The sequence below is a fragment of the Sinocyclocheilus anshuiensis genome, unplaced genomic scaffold (assembly GCF_001515605.1).
Source record: "Sinocyclocheilus anshuiensis isolate Anshui unplaced genomic scaffold, SAMN03320099.WGS_v1.1 scaffold641, whole genome shotgun sequence".
Classification (NCBI taxonomy): Eukaryota; Metazoa; Chordata; class Actinopteri; order Cypriniformes; family Cyprinidae; genus Sinocyclocheilus; species Sinocyclocheilus anshuiensis.
Genome location: NW_015536503.1, coordinates 850,464 through 874,481, shown reverse-complemented (window position 1 = coordinate 874,481; position 24,018 = coordinate 850,464). Strand labels below are relative to the sequence as shown.

The 24,018-nt window shown below is 37.5% G+C and overlaps 1 protein-coding gene across 1 annotated transcript in view; it reads right to left on the bottom strand.

Annotated features, from left to right (window-relative positions):
- The window catches only part of LOC107690838 (exocyst complex component 4-like), a 126,440-nt gene that overhangs the window by 90,113 nt on the left and 12,309 nt on the right, over nt 1-24,018 (bottom strand). The window contains exons 6-9 of the mRNA XM_016489262.1: nt 21,113-21,350; nt 18,158-18,332; nt 7,737-7,882; nt 7,417-7,505 (exon numbers count right to left, since the gene is read on the bottom strand). Of these exons, the coding sequence (XP_016344748.1) occupies nt 7,417-7,505; nt 7,737-7,882; nt 18,158-18,332; nt 21,113-21,350 (648 nt within the window). The remainder of the gene's footprint in view (nt 1-7,416; nt 7,506-7,736; nt 7,883-18,157; nt 18,333-21,112; nt 21,351-24,018) is intronic.

Genomic DNA, 24,018 nt, shown 5'->3' with positions numbered 1-24,018 from the left:
GCAGCACACAATAGCAAATTGGGGTTATAATGCTCAGGAACAGAGTTAAAAAGTCAATTGCAACCACTGTTTCCTGACATCATCCGCTTTCGGAAGCTGTTTGGGCACAGAAGTGAAAAAAAAACAGCGTTTCAGGCGGTCGCACACCGGACGAGAAGCGCAGCGTCGCGCCACGTCTTTAAAATTCAAATACTTTATTTTCTATGAGTGTAGGCACACCGGCGGCGCCCAGCTACGTCGTGTTGTACTTGTAAGAATTGTTCTAGACCAGCGGTTCTCAATTCCAGTCCTCGCGTACCCCCACTATGCATGTTTTGCACGTCTCTCTTTGTTAACACACCTGATTCAGATCATCTCGTTAGAAGTGAGCTCCGTGCATGAACTGTGTTCCGATTGACATGGTCCCTACACAGTGTCCATTGCTCCCTACTCCCGGAGCAGGGGAAATCTGTTGAAGTTTACTTCACTTCGGAATATTCATTTACAGATTTGCCCTGCGCCGCTGCCTGCAGCGTCTTCACACAAACGAAACTTACTAGAGAAGCGTGAAGTGGGACATAATATACCTCTGTAAATAAATACAATTTAAATTCACGTCTCGCACACTTAAATGCCCTTTGTATGGAACATATACGCTCCCTTCAAACTGGAATCATGGAGGAATATCCGGTAATGTCCACTTCGCAGGGCACTTACAGTCAAATATAACAAACGTATCAAGCAATAAGAGAAACATACTAAATGTGCAGAGCGGGGGTACGCAAGGACTGGAGTTGAGAACCGCTGTTCTAGACATGCCAAAAATTTGACGCTACAGCACAGCAGCTCTTCTTCTTGGTTTTCTCTGATGCACTAACTCTGTGAAATCGCATCATATTTTAAAAGGCTATATTCCAACTCTTTTAAAAGGAGTTGGAATATAGCTTACAATTTGTATGAACTACTTTTATGATGCTTTATGGAGCTTTTTCACCGTTAAGGAACTTGTCAACCCTGGTCATCCACTTCCATTGTATAGAAAAGAGCAGCATTGCCATTCCTCAGAACTTCTACTTTTGTGTTCCAAGAATGAAAAGTGAGTGAAACTGGGTGAAATATCCCTTTAAGCATGTCTAAATAAACAAAATCCATCACAACAATCAATCTCATTGTCTTTTGAAGTATTTTCAGGTATGTTTCATCTAGATTTTGTATTTTGAAAACAAACTTGTGACCTTTTCTTGTCCTTCCTTTGCCTCTCGTCAGTGTCCATCAAACATGCTTTGATTGTGTGTCAAACAGTGAAGTCCCTCTTCAACAATCACACCTAACAATGCTCCCTGTGCCGTATGTCTGTCTCTCTAATCTTTTCTCTCTCGCTTGGCGGCTCTCAGTAGGAATGCCTGATTGCATACTGTCTTTGGTGCTCTAAAACAGATGCTAAGAAATGCCAATGCTGAATACTGAGGATATGGGGCTAATCAACATCTACAAAAATAAAAGGTCACGAGGAAAGAGAAAGAGCATGAAGGGATGAATAAAACAAAGAAAGAACAAAAGAAAGAAACAGAAAGGTCAAGGCCACCAATATCTGGCAGAGATCAGATCATGACTCAAACAAAACAGCTAAAAAAGTACTGCAAAAACACTTACTTTTTTGTTTGAATTGGGCTACTTTTAAATAATTTGACCTATTAAATACTCACATCCAATGTTTCTCTTCACTTAGAATTTTCTCTTATTGTCACTTAACAAATAGGCTATGTCTGGTCTGAAATCATCATTTGGCACTCAGCTAGGGTAAATGCACACACGTGCCACTATTGGCACACAAGTGATAATAACTAGAGCGATTATCATTATTAATATATTTACTTAATTTATTTAGCTGTTTATTTTACAAATGCTAAAGCATCTGTCCCTTGCATCTGCGTGTCACATTCAGTATTACAACAATCCTTCCTCGCAATAGTCAGAGTATGTCTATTTATGTTTATTATGAGCTATATAAGAAGTCATATGACAGAAAAGCACAAAAACTGGATGTCAGAATATTGGTTCTTTGCAAATTGTAAAAGTTGTTACAAGAAAAAAATAAAAAGATAAGAAGCATGTCATGTATTTAAAGGATTAGTTCACTTCCAGAATAAAAATTTCCTAATAATTTACTCATCCCCATATCATCTAAGATGTTCATGTCTTTCTTTCTTCAGTCGCAAAGAAATTAAGGTTTTTGAGGAAAACATTCCAGGATTTTTCTCCATAAAATGGACTTCAATGGTGCAAACTGCAGTTTCAGTGCAGCTTCAAAGGGTTAGGGGCACTCAAAACGATCCCAGCCGAGGAATAAGGGTCTTATCTAGCGAAACGATCAGCCATTTTCTTAAAAAAAATAACCATTTATATACTTTTTAACCACAAATGCACATGTTGCACAAGCTCCGCGATGCGTGTCCGCAAATTCACAAATTCAATTTGGACCTTCAACCTGTTGGTTCCCATTAAAGTAAATATGGAGAAAAATCCTGGAATGTTTTTCTCAAAAACCTTAATTTCTTTGCGACTGAAGAAAGAAAGACATGAACATCTTGGATGACATGGGGGTTGTTACTCTTGAACTCATTGAAAAGATGAAATTAGAAATGAAATCCTACTTTGAAAAAATATTTGCTAACCTTGGACATATTTGAACAACTCAGAAAATGTTTCTGCAAGTTGCAGAGATTTTTATGAAACACCTATTTGTATCAGTGCTGATCCAGAATTTTGTCTCCGTTAGGATGTGTGAAACCTTAAATCAGCACTCTGACTCGAAAAGTTTGAAAGGTATCATAGAAACAGCTGTTTTTGTGATAGAGAGCCAGTTATCTGGAAGTGCCTGTAAAGCTTGACAGTTTTTGATGGAAACTCTACTAAAAACAGTCTGACACCATCCACAAACACAACAACTTTCGTTAGTGTAGAGAAATCTGATGGAGCTATGAATCACACACACACACACACACACACACACACACACACTTTCGCACACACACCCCCATATTCACCTCCTCACTCCACTGGTGAGGGATTTTTCCATTTGCACCTCTCCTACCCCTATTGTGCTTCACAAATCAGAGCGACAGACAACAACTCTCCTCCGCCCACAGCCCCGCCACTCACCGTGACCCACCTCTCTCACTCTCTTTCTCTCTCTCTGGGGAACACCAGCATCATGCATAAACAAGACCTTCCCTTTATCCTTTCGCTGTAAGCCTAGAGGAGAAAAACTCAATTTGTATACGTGTGTTCGGAGAAAAAGAAGAATCTCCCTATTTTGTGATAATCCCTGCCCAACACACAATGAGCTTTTCTGTTTCTTTATTCTTCAATCTCTGCTTCTTTCGGTTTACAGGTTTGTGGGACTGAAGAGACATGCAAGGAATGTGCCAAAGAACATACATAGGAATATATATAGGACATACTGCATTATTACTACGAGATCCATCATATATAAAACAAAAAACAATATCTAATATTGTCAATCATAGATTCTCAGGTGTGGTTTAGGTGTCCAGATACTTTGTGGGGGTGCATACCAAGCCTTGGCACTCATATGAGAAATGCAAGTTTGAATTCTGCTTGCAACATGCTCTGATTCCATTATAAGATTGCAGTATCCTCTCATTCTCCACTATAACTGTCTACAAAGTCATGCAAAACCTGGAAAATGAAGAGAGTGGGGGGAGAAAGACTTTGTGCCTTGGTGCACATACAAGAAAGTCAAGTTCAAGTTAAACCTGTAACATGCTCCAATCCCATTCTTGCTCACTTTTTATAATTTTCCACTCACTATAATGTCCACTATACCTGTCTAAAAACTTATGTCTAAAAACCTGCGGCCCCAAAAAAGAAAAGAGCGAGGAGAGAAAGAGGTCATACAAGTGCTGCAAGTTCAAGTTTAGCCAGAAACATGTTAAAAATCCCAATCCTGCTCACTTTTCCTATAATTGTTTACTATACTTTTCTACAAAAAGGGAATGGAGTGAAAGAGGTCATTTGAGCCTTGATGCATGAAATGCAAGTTCAAGTTAAGCTTGCAACATGCTCCAATCACATTGCAAAAGCCCCCAAAAATTGAGAGGTTGTGCAAGGTTGTATGAGACATGGATCACATAAAAGTGCTGCAAGTTCGAGTTCAGTCTGCAACATGCTACAATCCCATTTCTGCTCACTTTTCCTATAATTTTCCACTCATTCGCCACTATACCCAACTAAAATATTATGGAAAAGCACGAAAAATGGAGTGGAAGCAGAAAGAGCCTAAGTGCCTATATGAGTGCTGCAAGATCAAGTTTAGCCTACAACATGCTTTGAACCCATTCAGCTTTTACTTCACCTTTTATTTTCCTCTCATTGTCCACTATATTAGTCTAACAATTACGGAAAACCTAAAAAATAGAGAGCAGGTGGTGAAACCTTGGTGGACATATGAGTGCGGCAAGTTCAAATTTAGTCTGCAACATATCTAATCCCATTCCCCCTAACTTTACCTACTTATTCTCCACCATGACTGTCTTAAAAATATGCAAAAGCCCAGAGAGAATGAAAGAGGAGAGCACTGAAGCAGTAATGAACTCTTCAGAAGGAAGCTGAGGATTAATTGATCTGTAGGAGTCATGCTGGAGGAGGGAAAGCTGTAATTAAGCTACAGAGGTTCTGAATGCGGTTTTATAATGACTGCTACAAACACACACACACACACACATTCACTCAGAGATGTTCCACATGACATCGCACTCGCACGTAATTGCAGTCTCATGCAACTCTGACAAAGCTGTTTTGCTCCAAGACTGGTGAAGTACTGTTTTATTTACAGCACATTGAGGAATTTTACCATTTTATGTCACTGGAAAGCGGTATAGTGCTTTGCTAATAGATCAATAGATCAAATCCTCATGAACTTGCGACCCTACTGGCAAAAATGGCACTGCAAAGGTACAGATGTTTAAACATCTGTACCATTTAGCATTGCACAGTGACTGGACTGTGTCAAAAATGTGATATTATATGAAATGCCTGTGTATATGTGACATACTATATGTAAAATATATTAAAAGGCAGTGAAGGTTGTTCTGAGAGGTCATTATACTAACTGCAGGATCTGCTTATTTATGGATTATTTAATGACTTATTTAAATATATTTAATTAAATATATTATTTAAATATTTTTTGCAACCATTCAGTCAGGTCAGACCATCTACCAGCCCTAATGCTTTATGCCCGAATGTCTGTGTGGCTGCAAACTGAATTAAAATACGGAACATTCCTGTGTTGGCTTCAATACATATTGTCATTTTTCTAATTTATTCCCTAAGAAATCCATGAATGGCCCCACGTAATGAAACAATGACTTTCAACTCTCTCGTCCTCCCTCCCTCTACCGAGTTGACTTATTCCGTCTGTTAAATTATTTCATCCCTTCAATCTCCTCTCATCCTTTCAGGCTACAGACACTGTGCCTGTATTGTGACGGCACAAATGAACAGTGGAAATCTCATCTCCTATTGTGACGGCACAAATGAACAGTGGAAATCTCATCTCCTATTTGGTGGTGCGAAGTGTTCAACGAATCAAATATTCTCCTTTTTTCACTTCTAAAGCATTTGAAGGAACACCATGAGAGTCTTAGAAGCCCATTTACTTCCTTATCTAATGTTAATCGTCACTTTCATCTTGCTCTTTTTGAGCCTGACGAGTCGGCTGTGATTGGCGGTTCGCTATCTGTTGAAATCGTACTTGAATAGCTGTGACGAAGAGAAAATTTCAGTTGGTACACTTGCAAAGTTGACACGCACCAGGAATATTGAATACCTAAGCAACACCTTTAAAGGGATAGTTCACAAAAAAATGTACTATTATAAATTACTATTATAAAATTATAATTATAAAATCTATTATAAAATCACTATTTACTCACCCTCATGTTGTTTCAAACCTGCCACATTCTTCATATATATATATATATATATATATATATATATATAGCTATTCTTTTTAATAGTTAACTATTAACTATTTTGAATTTTTCGGATCATCAGTCATCAAAGTTCTGTAAATATTGGTCACAGACACTGAGATCTACTACATTTCACCAAACTGATTACTCACTGAAAACTTCAGAAGTTAGGGGGACAGAAATAATATATATATTTTTTTTTTTTGGCTTGACAGGTTCTATTATTACTTACTTTTTAAAAATAGTCTTCCCATTATATTGTTCATTCAGACTGATTCGCGAACGCGCATGAACGCAAGAGTTGGGATTTATCGCATGAACAAATCACAGCCGAACATAACCAGTCATATGCAATCATATCGCGATGGAGGCATTGCTTCCTCTCACGTGACTTTCCCCCATTCATTCTTAATTACCCCCCACCAAACTCATCGCAGGCTTTAGGGGGTCTGTTAAAACTCAATGGGCTCAGGGGAGGCGAGAGAGACGTGGACTTCCGCTGTAACTTTACTTGCTAGTGTCGCATTTGGGCAATGTTTCTTTAGAAAAACAAGTGATTTAAACACTTTTTAATGTTATTTTTTGTAATATTGGCGTTGTTTTATTTTTGTACTACAAATTTTTTTCTCATCCAATATTTTGAGGAGGCACTGCCTCCCTTGCCTCCACGGAGCAAACGCCCCTGATATACAGTATATGCAAATAGCGTAACAAGAAATAAGAAATAAAATGTGAATAAATAAATAAAAGAAAATACACAGAGAAATAATAAAACTGCAAAATAAATAGTGTATATATTTTTGTGAGCTATTCCTTTAAAACCCCTTTAAAAACAGACACAAAAAGCTTATAGAAGCAGAAAGGCAAATACTATTTCTTGTGATTTATTTCCCTTTTTTTAAACTTGAAATGGAGTATGAAACTTTTTGTCAAGAAAAAAAAAAACAGTCTCTACTTCTGAATGGTGTGAGAAGCATCTGCCTCTCACCTCTCTCACTCTATGTGTCCTTCACTTCTCTTTTCTTAACACCTTGTGCTCCCTCTCGAGCATTTCACAGAGTGTCTCACACAGGGATTTCTTGAAGAAAAAAAAAAGGGAAAAGAAAAACAAGAAGGGACACACAAGTGTCAAGCACCGCTGATTGAAGCTACAAGGTCATTCTGAAGAGTGAGAGAAGAGGGGAGAGGAAGAGATGCTCTCTGGCATGTCTGTCTCACTCCAGCAGGGTGTGTGTGTGTGTAGCACAGAGACGCTGAACAAAAGAAGAAGCTCTAACAGGTGAATGATACATAGCTAAGCAACTCTTCACCCTGATGACTTCAGGGCCTCCTCTCCATCATCGCCCTATTCACTCCTTCCATCCTATTCACACTGCACCTGCCGTCCCCTGCCGTACTCTCTGCCCCTCCTTTCAGCTTCCCCCTTCCCCTTGCTCACCTTGCAACTCCCCGCTTTTGCTGTAGAGTTCTCGCCGCTGCTCCCGCAGGTACGCACTCATGCTAATGGCATGAGAAGAAGACTCAAACCTGCAAAAAAAAAAAAAAATGGTCAAAGGTTGTCAAAGGTTACGTAGGAAAGCAAGTCAAGAGTTTTCATTTTAAGTTAACCTGAAATCTAATGTGAATTGTATACCCAAGAGCAAGGAGAAAATGCTTTCCCATGAGGCACTTAACCCAGTCTATGCGTGTGGTTCTTGTCTGCTGTTACCCTTCCCATTCCAATTAAATTCCTGAATCACTCTGCATAAGCAAACTTACTTGAATAAAGACTGTTTAGGTCGGAGAGGTTTCTTCTTGGCGAAGAACGCTCCGAAGTCTCCGCCGGTGCTGGCGTAAGACAGCTGGGCAGAAGGCTCTGCAGCTCTACGGGTATTTTTGACATCCAGGTAGTCCATTAGCAGCACCTGAGAGAGCATAAGAGCAATTTTTTATGTTTATTCAGTCAGTCATACATTACAATTACAGTAAACATCCAAATTCATTTTACTTTTTGACATTTTAAGTAGCTGTTCTACTAGATGTGCTAAACAGCTAGTGATGAACAGTTTATTAGTGCACTTGCTGGCACTGCACTTTGCAAACACAAGTAAACAGGTTTAGAAAAGGGATGGAATGGTCGATTAATCCAATGATTTTTCAAACGTTTTGATGCCAAGGACACCCAAATGTGATGATTCACTTGCAAAAAGACTCCTTTCTAAACATAAAGGCAGCTGTATATTTTAATGCATATACAGAATAATTTATACTGTCAGAAAACTAAATATTTATTACTCTGTATTAACTTGACAGCATACTGTTTTCTCCCCACTATTAGATTAATGATATAAATATACACTACCATTCAAAAGTTTGGAGTTGGTAAGACTATGTTTTTGAAAGAAGTCTCTTAGTTCCCTAAAGCTGCATTTATTTAATCAAAACAGAAAAATACTGAAAAAAACTGTAATAGTGTGAAATTTAACTACAATTTAAAATAACATTTCTATTTTAATATATTTATTTTAAATATATAGATATATTAATATATTCCAGCTGTCACATGATCCATCAGAAATCATTCTAATGTACTGATTTGGTGCTCAAGAAACATTTCTCATTATCATCAGTGTTGAAAACAGTTAATATTTTTGTGGAACTGTGCTTCATTCATTTTCAAAAGTTCAGTTTCAATTCATTTTTTTCATTATTCTTTGATAAACAAAGTTGAACTGCATTTATTTGTAACAATGTAAAAGTCTTTACTGCCACTTTTGATCAGTTTTATGTCTCCTTGTTGAATAAAAATACTTTCTATTAATTATTAATCATTTCTTTAAAAAAAAAAAAAATCATGCTGAACCCAAACTTTTGAACTGTAGTGTATAAACCTGAAGAAACACTTTTTCAGCTCAATTCAGATTTATTTGTATAGAGATTTACACACAAAATATTGTTCAAAACATTAACTTTGAAAGCTCTAAAATACATTTTCTAAAATATGTAGTTAGGTTATGTATACCCCTAGTCTAGAATGACTTAACTGCGTCTGTTTCTAGGCCTGTCTCAGGCCCATCTTTCCTGGCTGTCTGTGTAACTTCGAACGCCTGCCATGTGCGCCAGCAAAATCCCATTAACTCTGATTAAAACTGCACTACACTGCAATGCATCTGAATTCATGAATATCCCATTCAACACTATCCATAACCATTAAGGGAGGTTAAAACTGCTGCAAGAGGACTGAAAAAGAAGTTAAAGTAAACTTTTCCACAAATTAGCAAGCCATTTTCCAATGGCTCCATAATTTAATGAAGCAATTAGCTTGGTCTATTTCTAAATCCCAGCTGCAAAACAGTCCAAAGTGAAGATGGAATTAGGAAAGGACAGATGGAACTACATCTGACTGATAATAGCATAATTAAACAGAGATAAGAAGGGAACGGTCTATGAGAGGAGGGGAAGCCTCATCAACAGCCATTCCTCAACCCATAGGCAAGTCCAATCCGGCCAGCCCGTTATATTCCTGTCAGATTATTAATTACTAATGCCCATCTGATCCAGTGATGGAGCGGGTCTCGCATGTAGACCCCCAACTTAATTAAATGCCAACGTTTGCCTGATGAAGGAGTCTGGACCCACTTCAGTGACCTCGGAGAAGGGAACACGGAACTTTTAAGGCAATTAACCGTGGAGGATGAATGGATGGTGGGAGAAAGAAAGAGAGAGAGATTTCATGATGAAAACAGCAAACACAGGAAGGGGGACAGATGGAGAGAGATGTACAAGAGAGATTAGGAAGTGATAAATCAGCAAATTCATCCCCGCAAGGAAATAACAGAATTCCTTCAGTACAGTGCAGTACATTTTAAAGTCCCCGTCATATGGAGATTACTTTATTTACTTAACGCTTTATTATCCATTCAATGTGCCGTAGAATAGAAATTTGTCTTTGGCACTGGCATAAAAAAGACAAATGTATACAATTAATAGGATAAAAAGATAAGGTGAAAGAAATAAGAAGATATTTAAAAAAAAACATTAAAAAAAATAAATTAAATGTCAAAGTCAAGAAATAAGATATTTCAGAAACAATAAAAAAAAAAGTTTTTTTTTTGTTTAAAGGTATAGCTATTGTTCAATAATAATAATAAAGTTATATTATTATTATAAATAACTGTACTTCAAAGCAAATCCTACGATAACCATAGCAATGTTTAAAAGATGAAAATCATGAATATAGTTTTCTTCCATCACAATATGACAATAATGATAAAGGTGAACATAGGAGTTAATAAAAAAAATACATCTGAAAAAAAAAAAATCACTAGACTGTAAAAATGATTTTCAAAGTTGTGAATAAAAACAAAAGATTACTTGAGCATGTTTTACAAGAAAACAGTATTTCACTTCAAAATACTTCTATTTCAAAATGTCATGTTTAATTCAATGTGTTGGTATAGCGGTTTCTTTGTAATTATTTGTTTTAATTATTTTATTTGTAAAAATGTAATACCAATTTCTGTGTGAAAACAGTTTCTGCACCAAATCTTTTTTTCAGTGGATGCTGCTAAGAGTGGATGTTGTAAATACAGGTAATTTAACTGGTAATTAATTATAGGTTTTTCCCGTATCCTCAATATCACTGTCCAAATTGTTGGTAATATCCTTTAAGTTTTAGTGGTGGTGTGATTTTATTATGCTTTAGCATGAATTTATTCTTCATGGTTTGTGTGTACTGTAAGTGCATGAGAATATTTTTGCAATATGTTAAACAGAAAAAGAAATACAGGAAGATGAAGGGAGGAAAACTTGAAGACAGGACTCATTATACCACCACCACAGCCAGCAAGGTCACTTTCACTAAAATGCCTCATGCCTCATCAGAAGTGCCTTCGTCCCCATTATAATGCGGCTTATTAGAACAGCGTTCGTTTTTCGTAACAACAGAGATGAAGCGTGGGCAGCAGCAGTGCTGTGTCCATTTTAAAACACCAAACAAGTAGGTGGAAACAACAGAGGCAGCTCAGCCAACAACACAAAGAACCCAAGAATGAGTCTGGCAATAAAACATGCAAAACAAACTGCTGATCTCCAGCAGGAACATCTAAAACGCCACATCAAACAGAGACAAAGAGCGGCCCAATTATGATTTATGTCGACCATGGATGGACACAAAATAACAAAAGACCTGTTTAACATCACTGGGAAGTCTTATAGCCGGTGTCATAGCCGTGTTGAGAGGGCAGCTAATTTATACACCAATCTGTGTTTTCATGGAGAAAAACCTCCACAAACAAACACTAAGGATGATGGGTTAAAATGATTAGACGGTTCTGAAAATATTTGGTAAATTCGTAGTAAATGAAAGATTGTCAATTACTTTTCTCAGGAAAATGACCTCCAAATGACCTTTTTCTGAGAAGAAAAAGGGAGGACAAATACAAAATAAAATCAGCACTTTGAGCAGCCGTAACGTGGTGGACACATTCTGAACCCTTCCATTTCCGGACGTTCATTTCACAGGCCCTCTTCTTTATTGGAGCCTTAAAGACTAGGTTGTTTTAACAGAAGGAAAAAATCTATATTCATGGCCTCTTTCAAGAAAAGACCAGCTTGAAAATGGTCTTGGGAAACAAGAGTCTGTGAGAAACAGCAAATGGCTTTTCACACCAGATAATAAACACAGAGCACACTGGCTGGATTTGTGATGTGCACGAATGCGTATCCCACAACAATTCTGTTTCCTTCCAACTCAAAACCATTACAAAGTTTACCGACGTCTTCAGATGTGTCTGGAAAATCGTGAGTTAATCTTTAGTGACCTTGTCTTTGAGGACACATTCTCAATTTAATGAACAGCAAAAAGCAGCACTCATCCCCTCTATTAGCCGCAAATCAAGAAAAACAGTGTTGAAGGATGTGCAGGTGAGCACCTGCTCTCTGATGATAGACGTTTGCAGAGTGCTTTAAGAAACGAGGGAAATAAACAAAGCTTCCTGCCTCTCGTCAACCCCTCGAGATTATGAAGAAAACACAGTTTCCTCTCGTTCTATGGTTTCCAAAAAGGAGTCTGACACCAAAACATCATAATTTCTGAAGTGTTTTTTTAAAACTGGGTGCATGTATGACCTTCATAAATTTTCAAATTTCACAAAAACAACCCAATTGCATTTTTTTTGTCTTTTTTTTTGTCATCTCTGTGCAATTAAAATATGTATGACCCGACTGACAATAAAACTATAATCATTATGGAGGAGGGGCATTATGAACCATGGGATTCTGTCTCTATGGATACCTTACCATTATTCATAGTCATATAAGCTCACATGGGTGTTTGAGAAACACATAAATAGAGACCAAAAAAACAAAACGATCTAATATAAACAGCATATTTATTATGTGATGCTTAACATTGATCTTGGATGCATCCAGCCAAGGTGATATGTTAACATGACACCTCAGGTAGAAAAAAAAATGACATGTTGATTAAAAAGTTGATTAGTCGATCTCTTTGTTATCTTATACCTGCATTCTGGCATGCCATTTGATCAGATTTTCACTTCCTACACACAAAATATATAAATATATATGCCTACGTATAGAATATTAGCTGGTTTATGCCAGATATATTAAGTTCAAATATATTTTTACCATACTTTCATATATAGTTAAAAGGTAAAATTAAGAGAATTTCTGTTAGGTGCCAGCTGATCAAAGCATATGTTAGCAGGAAGTCAGATGCTTATCCACTGCAATCAATAAAAGTCATGGTCTCTAGGTACATGTGGTGAAGGGATCAGTGTGTTGCTATGTCACAGATGCAAAGTAAAACTGCAAAAGCCACAGCTATGGAGTAATTATGACAACACGCCTGCTATAAGTGCAGTGATTGATTGGTTTAGTTAATGCTTACGCTCACATAGAGTAAAGTCTAAACCTCCCATACTCTTGCCTGCATTTTTGTTTTTAGTTTTTCTGGAAAAATAATCTGCTGAGGTTTCAAATAAATAATGCCAACTTTAACCAATCAATAGCAGTAAATTGGGTTGAATCTTTCAGAGGCTAAATATGAGTTTTAGATTAAGAGACTAAGATGGGTTTATAGTGAATCTATCTTTAGGCCTTAGAAAGAGTCCAATAAAGCAGACATTCAAGTAATGAAAATGAAGATTTATGAAGTTATTTAAAAAAGAGAGAGGTAGTGAGGATAAAAATAGAAAAAAAGTGAAACAGTAAAAACACAGTAAAATAATATTAAATAATAATAATAATAATTAAAAACAAAATTATATATATATATATATATATATATTAGAAGAAACAAACATGACAATCCAAAACAAGATAAACCAAACAAAACCAGACAAACTAGGACAAAACAAACCAAAACAAAAGACAAGGAAAAACAAGACAAGACAAAACAAAACAAAATAAAAAACACAAAACAAATAAAAACAAAAGTAAAACACACAACAAGACAAAAAATGAGTGTGAGCCTCTGTGCTAAAAGAACACATTTGTTCAAGTCTAAGACATGGGGAAATAATCCCTTACCTCCAGAGAGCCAATAACCTTTCTTTAAAAACACAAGCTGACCTAATCAGTGATACACTGTAGAGACTATGGATTCAAAAGCCTCACTGAGCATTTTCTACCCCTCATCCTCCATTGTATCCAGCACTTCTGATATATTCTAGTTCAATGTAGATATAACATATCGCAGTGAGAGCTCAGTGCTTGGAGCAGCATCTGGTTACGTCTGGGTCATTAGCATTCTCATCAGCGATACTCAGTACAGTCCACTACAGGCGTTGCTATTACAGAGATGCACATCACAAAAGAATGCATAATTACTGTTGTAATTAATGAACATAAGAGTGGCGCTTTTCAAAACAACAAGCATGTCTCGACCACAAAGCCTGGGGGGAAAAATTAACACTGGGTTTTAAAACATGGAAATGAACTGTTATGATCATTAACCCTGTGGTGGAAATCTTTCAAATCCACAAGCGATATGCAAGCCGTGGCCAGTTACAATAGATCATTTAGACTGGTACACAACAGCTCATTTAGAGGCCATGTGTCTGTCTATCTCGCCGACATGAAACAGAAGCACTTTGCCTCTCCCTCCGCTGCCAGACTAATCACTGTCAGGGCATGAAACGCCTCACTAACACTGTATAATCCAATTACTCTGAGGCTGTGTGGCTCCCACTAAATCTAAACAAGTTGTCAAAGTGGAAAGTTTGTCATTTCCTTTCTTTTTTCCCCCCTTTCACGCTCTTGTTCCCCTCACCCTCTTACCCATCATTCCTGGGCTCAAGACCGTGAGGCTTAGGAGGAGGAACAGTAATACAACGCGAAGAGGGAGATTACTACGAGCGCCATCATCTTCTTAACAATGGTATACAAAGTCTTGCGGTTCTCTGATGAGGAATATTCAAGCAGGACTTGGAACTTGGTAAGAAATAAGTAACTTTATAACTTTATTTTAAATGGCTGTTGACTGGATCTTAATTATTAATTGTTGGTACATTTATTTTTCATTAAAAAAATTTTAATTATAATTGGTATTACAAAATAAATATACCAATAATTAATAATTAAGATCCAATCAACAGCCACTTAAATAAAAATCAATCTTGAATAAAAAAAATTTATAAAAAAATCTTGTCATTGTCAAAAATCAAACTCAAAGATCTCTTCAGTATAAATTCTAATATCTACTGGGACCAAGAAGTTTACTTTAAGAAAACATTCATCAAAGCATACCAATAATTAATAATCAATAATTGAGATATATCCAGGATTAGTAAAAAAAAAAAAAAAAATGTGTAAATTAAAATCAAATATCTATTCTATATCAATACCAAAATCTATACTGGGATGACAGAAACAGTAAGAACACATCATCAAAACCATACCTACAACTACCACCGCCAGTTTTGTCTCTTCTTCTGTGGTATTTATAGGGATAAAATTATGTAGGACAAATTCAGGATTGGTCTGTCAGTGGCAAAATTTCAGTCAACAGCCACTCCAAAAAGTCAATAACTATTTACTCTTAGTTTACAAGCTCAATATGGATTCTAACACACTCAGACTTTTGCTCTCCTGTCTTCAAAAATGGCCGAGCCACAGTTCAAAGAGCCAGGAACTGAAAGAAATAAAGATTATAACATGTCTCTCAGGTCCATCTGTCCATGGCCTTCGTGTCTTCAGTGTAATGGAAAGGTCAATGTGATTCCTGTCTCCCACAGGAACAGAGAAAACTTGGGAACAGAAGTTCGGTATTAAGATAGAAAGACAAGGGTGTACAGGGTTCTCATCGACACCTAAGAGAACAAGAGGTTATCGTGAAGGTAACCCAAAAAAATGACACCAAGAACATCAGGTGCATCAGTGCATGAGAACAGGACCATCATTCTCACTTGAGACTGAAGTTTACGTAAGTCACACCTGATCACAATCAGCACCTGATACCAGAACTCAAGAGTGTCACTGAATGAGAAAAAAAGAGTGACAGAAAATAACAGAAAAAATAGAGAAATGAAAGGCCAGAAATAGAAAAGCAAAAGGAAAGAAAAATAGATAAAGATAGAAAGAGAAGAGAAGAGAAGAGAAGAGAAGAGAAGAGAAGAGAAAAAAGAAATGTGACTGCAGTCTATGTGTCATCACTCTCCCACAATCTTCATTCTAAAGAGAAAACAGAAAGGAAGCTGCTTTTTTGAGTGCCTTTAGAAGATGCTGTGCATTTTTATGATGGTTCAGATTTGGGGCTCTAGTACTTGATCTCAGGGGGAAGCGTCTGTGCTTGAGAATGTGAACTAGTCTGAAATGACAAAATGCTGTCACAGTCAGGAATAAGGGAAGAAGAGATGAGATCAAGAGGAGAGCGAAAACACAAATGATTAGGAAAACCTCATCTACCTTAATGAAGATTCTCATCAAGGGATTACATTATCTCACACCGTGACCACAGGAGACACCGCAGCCCCTGGCAACCAGCCGGCTTGAGCAGGGAAGCACACTGAACACTTAATACCAGCTATTTCAGCAAAGCCAGGATGACTGTGCTGTAGGAACACTTCCTTATGAATCAAACTGCATTGGTCATGCAATATACCATACTGTCAGGGGAACAGTAGAAATATATTTTTTTATTCTGTAATAACGCATTAAATTGATCAAAAGTGACAGTTAAAGCCATTATACGTCATCATGATTTCCACACAATTATTAAGCAGCACAACTGAACCAAATCAGCATATTAGAATGATTTCTGAAGGATCATGTGACACTGAAGACTGCTGCTCAAAATTCAGCTTTGCCATCACAAGAATAAATTAAAAGTATTATTTCAAACAGTTATCTTAAATTGTAATAACATTTCACAATATTAGTTTTTACTGTATTTTTGATCAAATAAATGCAGCCTTGGTAAGAATATAACCAACCCCAAACTTTTGAACGGCATATATACTGTTGTTTTCATTTAAAGACGCATTCATTCTATATCTCTACAGGACTACAAGCTGAAGCAAAGGCTCGAAATAAACAAAATAATCTGTTGTTAGCTAGAGTGTGAGGTGCTTGTGCTAATGAATGCCGAAAAAAGAGGCAATACATGTGCACACAGTCAAACCCCTCATCACACTGCAGTTAAATGCATATTTTGACTTCTGTAGTCACCTCGCGGAAAGATGCATCTCATTACTTAGGGTCTGCAAAGAGCTCAGCAGGGCCTTAGCAACAGTTGACAGGGCCAAGCTTGTTTTTTTGTTACCACTCTCTACAGACTGCTTTGAAAGGAGTAGTTAAAAAAAAGACAGGAGGAAAGTACAAGGTCACAGTTTGACTCTTCACCCTGTTTGATGGAGTGATGACCCATTTACTCATTTCCCAGCTGCACCTCCACTCCCATCTCTCTTTCTCTCCCCTCATTCTCCTGATTCCTGTGTCTATGACTGGATCCTCTCTAGCATGCAGCTGATAAACAATGCTTTGAAAGAGCACACATGGAATGAGAATCAGGGAGAGAGAGAGAGAGAATGTAAAGAGATGGAATTATTTAAGGGAAGAAAAACAGTGAATACAGAGAATAATATGGACATGAGAAGGTTATGAGGTCTCGTTTTTTACAACGTCTTTGAATCTGAATTTTCAATTAGTTTGACCATCTGTACCTACAGCGGTTTTAAAATTGCTTGTGAAAATAATTCTAGATAGATGCGAGTCAACATTGTATAACACACCAAAAGAACTATTCTCCATTTATGGTTACTATTAAGAGGGAAAACAAGATATGATGTGAGGTTGTCACATTGATCTTGGGAATCTAGTGAATCATGAATCTAAATTGCCACTTGAATCAAACAAGACTGGCTTAACTCTGAAAACGAATTGCTCAATTGCTAAAAACAAAACAAAACAAAACACAACAAAGCACCAAACAAAGCAAAGCACAAAACAAACCAAACATGAATCTAAATTGCCTCTTGAATGAAAGAAGACTAGCCTAACTCTGAAAACTAATTTCTCAATTGCTAAAAACAAAGCACAGCAAAGCACCAAACAAAGCAAAGCACAAACCAAACCAAACAAAACAAAACAAAAAATAAGTGTAAACATACAAATCACATGAGATAAAAACCTGCAGCAGGATTTCCAGCAGGTGCTTTTCAAACACACAAACAGACACTCAATGTTGGACCTCTTGAGAGACTCTCAAAGGTTACATGAACAGCTGGCAATCTCACCTGCCTCAAAACACACACTAAAAAGTCAACATTTTCCCCATTAACATACTCCAATTAAACATGACACTTGGGATGAAATACCGAACTTTTACAGTCTTAACAGAAGAGTCACAAGAAACAGCTAATAACGTTCTGTTTATAAGTTACCTGTAAATAACAGTTAATAGCATGTTTCTGCTTTGAATAACAGCCTGAGAGACTGAAAGTCACAGCACTGGGTTGTTGCCAAGGAGTTGCTATGACTTATATGTTGAAGAAGGTGCTTCCAATTGTTTTTAATACATTGCTATGTGGTGGCTAGGGTATTGCTAGGTGGTCAAAATAGCCTCTAGCAAAATCCACTTTTACATATTGTATATATTTCACTGCAATCTTTTAGATTCCAAATATATCATCCAATTTGCTGGATCTGCTTTACTGAATGACTCTTCAGGGACTGACCTGTAGGACGGTCTGGATCTTGGCATAGACATCAGCCTGCTCATAGAGTTTGATCCCTTCCTGGGCTCCATTGGGAGAGACGATAATCTGCTGTAGGTGACTGAGAACCACACTGTGAGCCTGGGCCACTGCATTCAACTTATCAAACAACAGCTCAAGCAGTTCCAGCAACAACCTGAAGAGGGTGATAGAGAGAGAAAAAAAACTCAAAAATGGGTATAAAATAATAAAACACTAGGACTATCAATAGAATAAAAAAATCACAATCAATTTCTTGATTTCTAACCAGTTTTCAGATGCACAATGAAATGGTAACGGTATCAAATGTGTTAAAATATTTCATTAATCATATTATTAGAATTAGGGTTCATTCAAATTTTACAGCCCTAAAATATACATTTTGCTAACCTTTTATGTTTGTCTGTTTGTTTGCAGAACCCCCAGCACCCCCTTGTGGCCCCTGGGGGTCCTTGGACCCCAGTTTGAAAACTCCTAATCTAGAAGCTTTCCAAGAAAAAGCCACCATTGCAGTCAGTCTGGCTGTCAGAAATCCCTCTACATCACCAAAAGCGAGCCAAAAGTGGTCCATTCTCTGTTACTAATGAACATGACAGCAGCAGGGTGCTGACAGAATCTCCCTGTTGAGCAGCGGCAGCTGTTCACCAACAACAATTAGCAGCATCTGTCAAACTCTCTGGGTCCTCTAGGAGGACACACATCTGTCTGACTTTTGTGGAGTTTACTCATTCGTCCCAGTAAAATGAGGCAGAAGAAAACACTGGTCGGTGGAATGAAGAGGTTGGAGGTGACAGCATGATGTAGGGTATTAAGAATGCTGGGAGGTGGACGGCAGGAAGATGATGGATGTTCACGTGAGAGACGGTGCATGATGACACATGTTAAACCTGATTTACAGAGGACAGGACATGACCCTTGACTCAACATGTAAACACATATTATACAGGACGACACTTCTTCATACAAGCATTGCAGAAAGCCAACCCAAAGCACACTATCTACTTACACACATCTGAACCAAGAGGTCAAGGTTTGTTGGTTGATGTCGTAACTGGATGGATGGATGGATGGATGGATGGAATGAATGAATGAATGAATGAATGAATGAATGAATGCTCTCTTACATGATTAGAAATACTGTACACACACATATACATTTATATATGATTATCTATGTCACTACAATCTATGTCACATCACGCCTGGTTAGGACAGCATGTAAGACATACTTTTCACTGTGAACTGTAAAGCCGCAGTGACTTCATTTTTCTGTTGAGGTTTCCATAGAAACGGAGCCCTACCTCAACTTTCACGTTAGCACAGACACAGACACACAAGTAAACACTGAAATTGCTCTATGGTTAAAATGGGACCTTATTTTCACTCAGGTCATTTGAGCCTTTTCATGTACAAAACACCCTGGCAAAGATGGTTTACCTTACAGGAAACAGATTTATGAACTGCCATATTAATTCAGCAGTTATTTATCAAGGTAATTACATTTAATGATACATTAGTAAATTCAGAAGAAACACACACATATATACCACACATATATAACCATTTCTCAAAAGAGTTTGCGAATAATGGAAATTTTTCTTATATTACTAAAGTTTCCATGTCATAGCTTTCAAAGAAAAGCCCCGTTTATTTCATTAAAAGCACAAAATGAAAAGTCAGTGGATATTCTCTCACAGAGAGAAACATTAAAACCCAGAGAATTGCTGTGGAAAAATAAGCGATTGAGAGTTCATTTTAGCCTTGGGTAAAGAGTGTTTCTTTAACAGCCTTCATTATCTGTCTTTTCTTTTCTTTTCTTTCCTTGCTTTTGTTTTTCTCCATTAGAGCCAATGCTTAAGCAGACACTGGCTGCCGCTCGCTTTTATGGATTACACCATTTCTGGAAATGAGGGAGGTATGAATGCCATATATGACAGATGAGAGCATTGGTCCAGCAAGCCATCATCGGGTAAAGTGAGAGAGCGAGAGAGAGCGCAATAAAGAAGGAAAACAATGGAAACCAATCACACTTCAGTACAAATGCCTTCCAAAGTGCTTCCCTTAAAAACAAAATTAGTGCAAGAGGGAGAACTGCTTCTAAAGTGACTGTCATTGGCAGTTTTTTTTCCTACATCTTTTAAGGACAACATGAAATCAAAACTGACCCCATTTACTTCTAAATGATTCTCTCCCTGTGCATGATTTGTCAGTGCATGTTAATGTAAATAAATTTGTTTTAATAATCTTCAAGAGCCAGCTGATCATAATAATAATCAATCAAGCGCCAACTGATCAAATCCAGTCTCGCCTTCCGTTATGTAGCTGCATTAGGAAGTATATCACGTTAAAAGAATTGCAAAGTAAAAACTATGGATGCTTCAAGCGATTGGAAACTGAGCAACTATTCAGTATGGCTGTGCATATTGCAGGAAATAAAAAGAATAGTTATATGCAGAAACTATGATTTTCATAAAGAAAAATCTGCCCTTCCACCTCATTTATGTGGTGGTATTTGTTCCTAAATAAATTCAAAGTTTTACAGTTTTACAAGAATTACAACAAATTCACAAATAAAAAATATGAGATTTGGAAATATGCATTAAGATTCACAAATGTTTTCTCATGTCTTGACAAAACAAAACATGAATTTCAGACTCACAAACACTTTTCCCAGTGTTCATTTGTGGAAATGCAAGCATTTATTTGGGCTGTTTGAATAAAATGTCTTAATAATATGTCTGATATGAATGTCTAATATGAAATGTCTAAATGATAATAACATTAAAAAAACGATTTTTTGTGCTTGTCTACATATCTTAACCATCATATAATATTCTGTCAGCCAATCAATCAATAAACTAAGAAACAGTAGTATGGTGTATGACTATAATTATGGATATTCACTGCAGACTGCCCCATCATTCCATTAGCATTTACCTGGGCTGGATGTCCTGTGCCAGGTTCTCTCCTCTCTGGTAGGCATGGTCAGCGATCTGAGTGGTGGATCTCTTGAGGATCTGCTTGAGCTCAGGCTCCAGACGCTCCATGATGGCTTTAATGGTTTCCGGGATCTTCTTGAGTTTGGCCAGTGCTTTGATCAGGATCCCCATGAACTCTGCACTGTTCTCCTCTGGGTCTATGTCCAAGTCCTCTCTCATTTCCTGCAGCTCACGTACTGCACAAACACACATGCACTCCATCAAGAACACTACAACAATATATAATTACAGCAGCATGAATGGACTGAACGGTTTATGGAACACCTGCATAAATATACAAGCAACCTTGACAGCAAACAGATGGTAGTAAAACTTTATGATATGGTTTGCTAATTGTTAAATCATTCAATATTACATAACTATTAAAAGGTCACTAATATGCATTCCAATTTGAATATATGAATAAATATGAATATGTACTAACAATCTGTTAAGATATTCATTTATTTATAATGACGTTTTCCTCAGAGAGATTTTACAGGTAAAAAGGTTAGTAATATTAATGTAAAGTAACAATAATATATTAATAATTAAACCCAAATTATAGAAAATCTACAGTAGGTTCACTTGAACCAACAATTCCTGGAATTTAAATACATTTCAAGTTATTTTTCACTATGTTTCAGGGTCACGCTTTCATCATTTCATAATCATTTCCTCCCTTGTCATCATGGCATCAGCACAATCCTTAAATAAACCTGCATTATGCACCTCTCCATATTCACCTGCTCAATGGAGAGATCGTACAGTGAAGTGCTTATTTTTCTGTCTGCTAATACCGTCCAATCCAATGACTGTTTAAAATTATTTTAATGTTTATGGCAAGTTAATGGGCTCAGGTTTTTCTTCTTTTCTCTCCACCAACTGTAGCTTGCTAAATAATTACTACAATTACCTCCGACAAATGATGCGCAAAAGGCCATTAGACAAAATAGGTGACAAAAGGGAAGCGTCTTCCGCAGCAGGGGAAATGTTGTCTGATGGCGTCACCCGATCACACATAAAGCACTGCGACAGCAATAATTGCAAGCGTTTCATGTAATGTGAAGAAAACTGCAGCTAGCGCAAGAATTTCTCAATAGTCCTGTGAATTAGAGACATTTCTACCTGCTTTAGCAAAATCAGCACAAATAACAATAAAAGGGTGAGTAATCATCTAAAGTGACAGACAGACAGATGGATGGATGGATGGATGGATAGACAAGCAGACAGATAAATAGATGGACAGACAGACGGATTCTATCTATCCATGGATGGATGGATGGATTGAAGGATGCACAGACGGATAGGATAGATGGATAAATAGCTGGATAGATAGATAGACGGATGGTTGGATGGACAGACAGACAGACGGAAGGACAGACACACAGATGGAAGGATAGACGGATAGACAGACACACACAGAGAGATGGACAGACAGATAGATAGACAGACAGACGGACAAATGGACAGACAGACAGGCAGATAGGGTTGTCGATAGTTGTACTGACGACTGACAGCATGTCTCAGAGGCAGTGTGGGAGAAACAGACAGCTGTGGGTGGCTTGGTGGGTCTGATAACAGTCTCAGAGTGCAGTGGAGTCGGCACCCCACACAGGAGAGCACGGATAACGAGGCCCACACCCCCGCTGTGCTGACAGCGCTGCATGATTAATAATGTGAGAGAGTATCTCATCTGCACCAGTTAATATGCTTACTGAAACATGATGTATTGAGATCATGAAACCTGAGAGTGCGTGTTCTTGTGTGTGTGCAGACACAGGTCTTTTTTAGAGGTGCGTGCAAGTGAAAGTGTGAGTCACTGTGTAATTGTAAAAGTGAAAATTGGTATGTCATTGAGTTTTGGTGTGTATATTACAATGATCGTCTCAATGGACATATAATAGGAGTGTGTGTTCATGCAAATGCTTTCCTGAACACACAGAACGCAATAGTTTCAAGTCTTTTCTTGTCTGTGGCAGCCCCCAGTGTTATATTAATAGACACAGTGACACTGGTCAGAAGTGTCCTAATGATTTAATTAGCACTTTGAACACTGGCAGACAATATGGAGCACCAGGCCCTACAAAATCACCTCTTGCTTCATAACAGCCAGGACACCTGCTGTTCCCTTCAGTACAGCAGAGAGGAATCTATCATTCAAATTATGAGCCACTAAATCAAGCTCTAATTCACTCGCTCTCTGCAAAAGTAGCACTCTATTTCTCTCGTTTGCTGGCTAATGGTCACTTTGTCTTGTCTTGTCTTTGGATGTTTTTTTGTCTTCAAGTTTTGAATACATCAAAATTTCAGCCAATTAAAATTTTTATGGCGGAAAAAAAAGAAGGTTTTTGGCCAACAGAGAAAATAGACAGAAAATCGTATCTAATAATATAAACAGAAACTGCAATTAAACAATGTACATTATATTTAAATTAGGGATGCACCGATACCGATACTGGTATCGGGCCCGATACTGAGCTCCTGTACTCGTACTCGTACTCGTTAAAATGCCCCGATATCAAACGCCGATACCACACAGCATGTGATAAGTGCCATATTCAAACAAAGAAACACCGACAACAAAACAACAGACAGCAGAATGGAGTTAAGGATGTCTACTACGAAGTATATGTATGCAATGAATATAACGTTAAACATTCAGTATTAACACCTGTATAGCTGATGTGCGCGAGCTGATAAACAAAGCATGCTGAGTGGATTGAGCGCGAAGCGGCGCAGATGCGCGAGCTTGTCTAGTGAATATGCCTTTCTCACAGACATCACTGGAAAGCTTGTAGTTCGGTCGGGTATGTCAAAAACAAGTAAGTAAAACAATGCACAAGTTACTTAACGGTAGGGAGA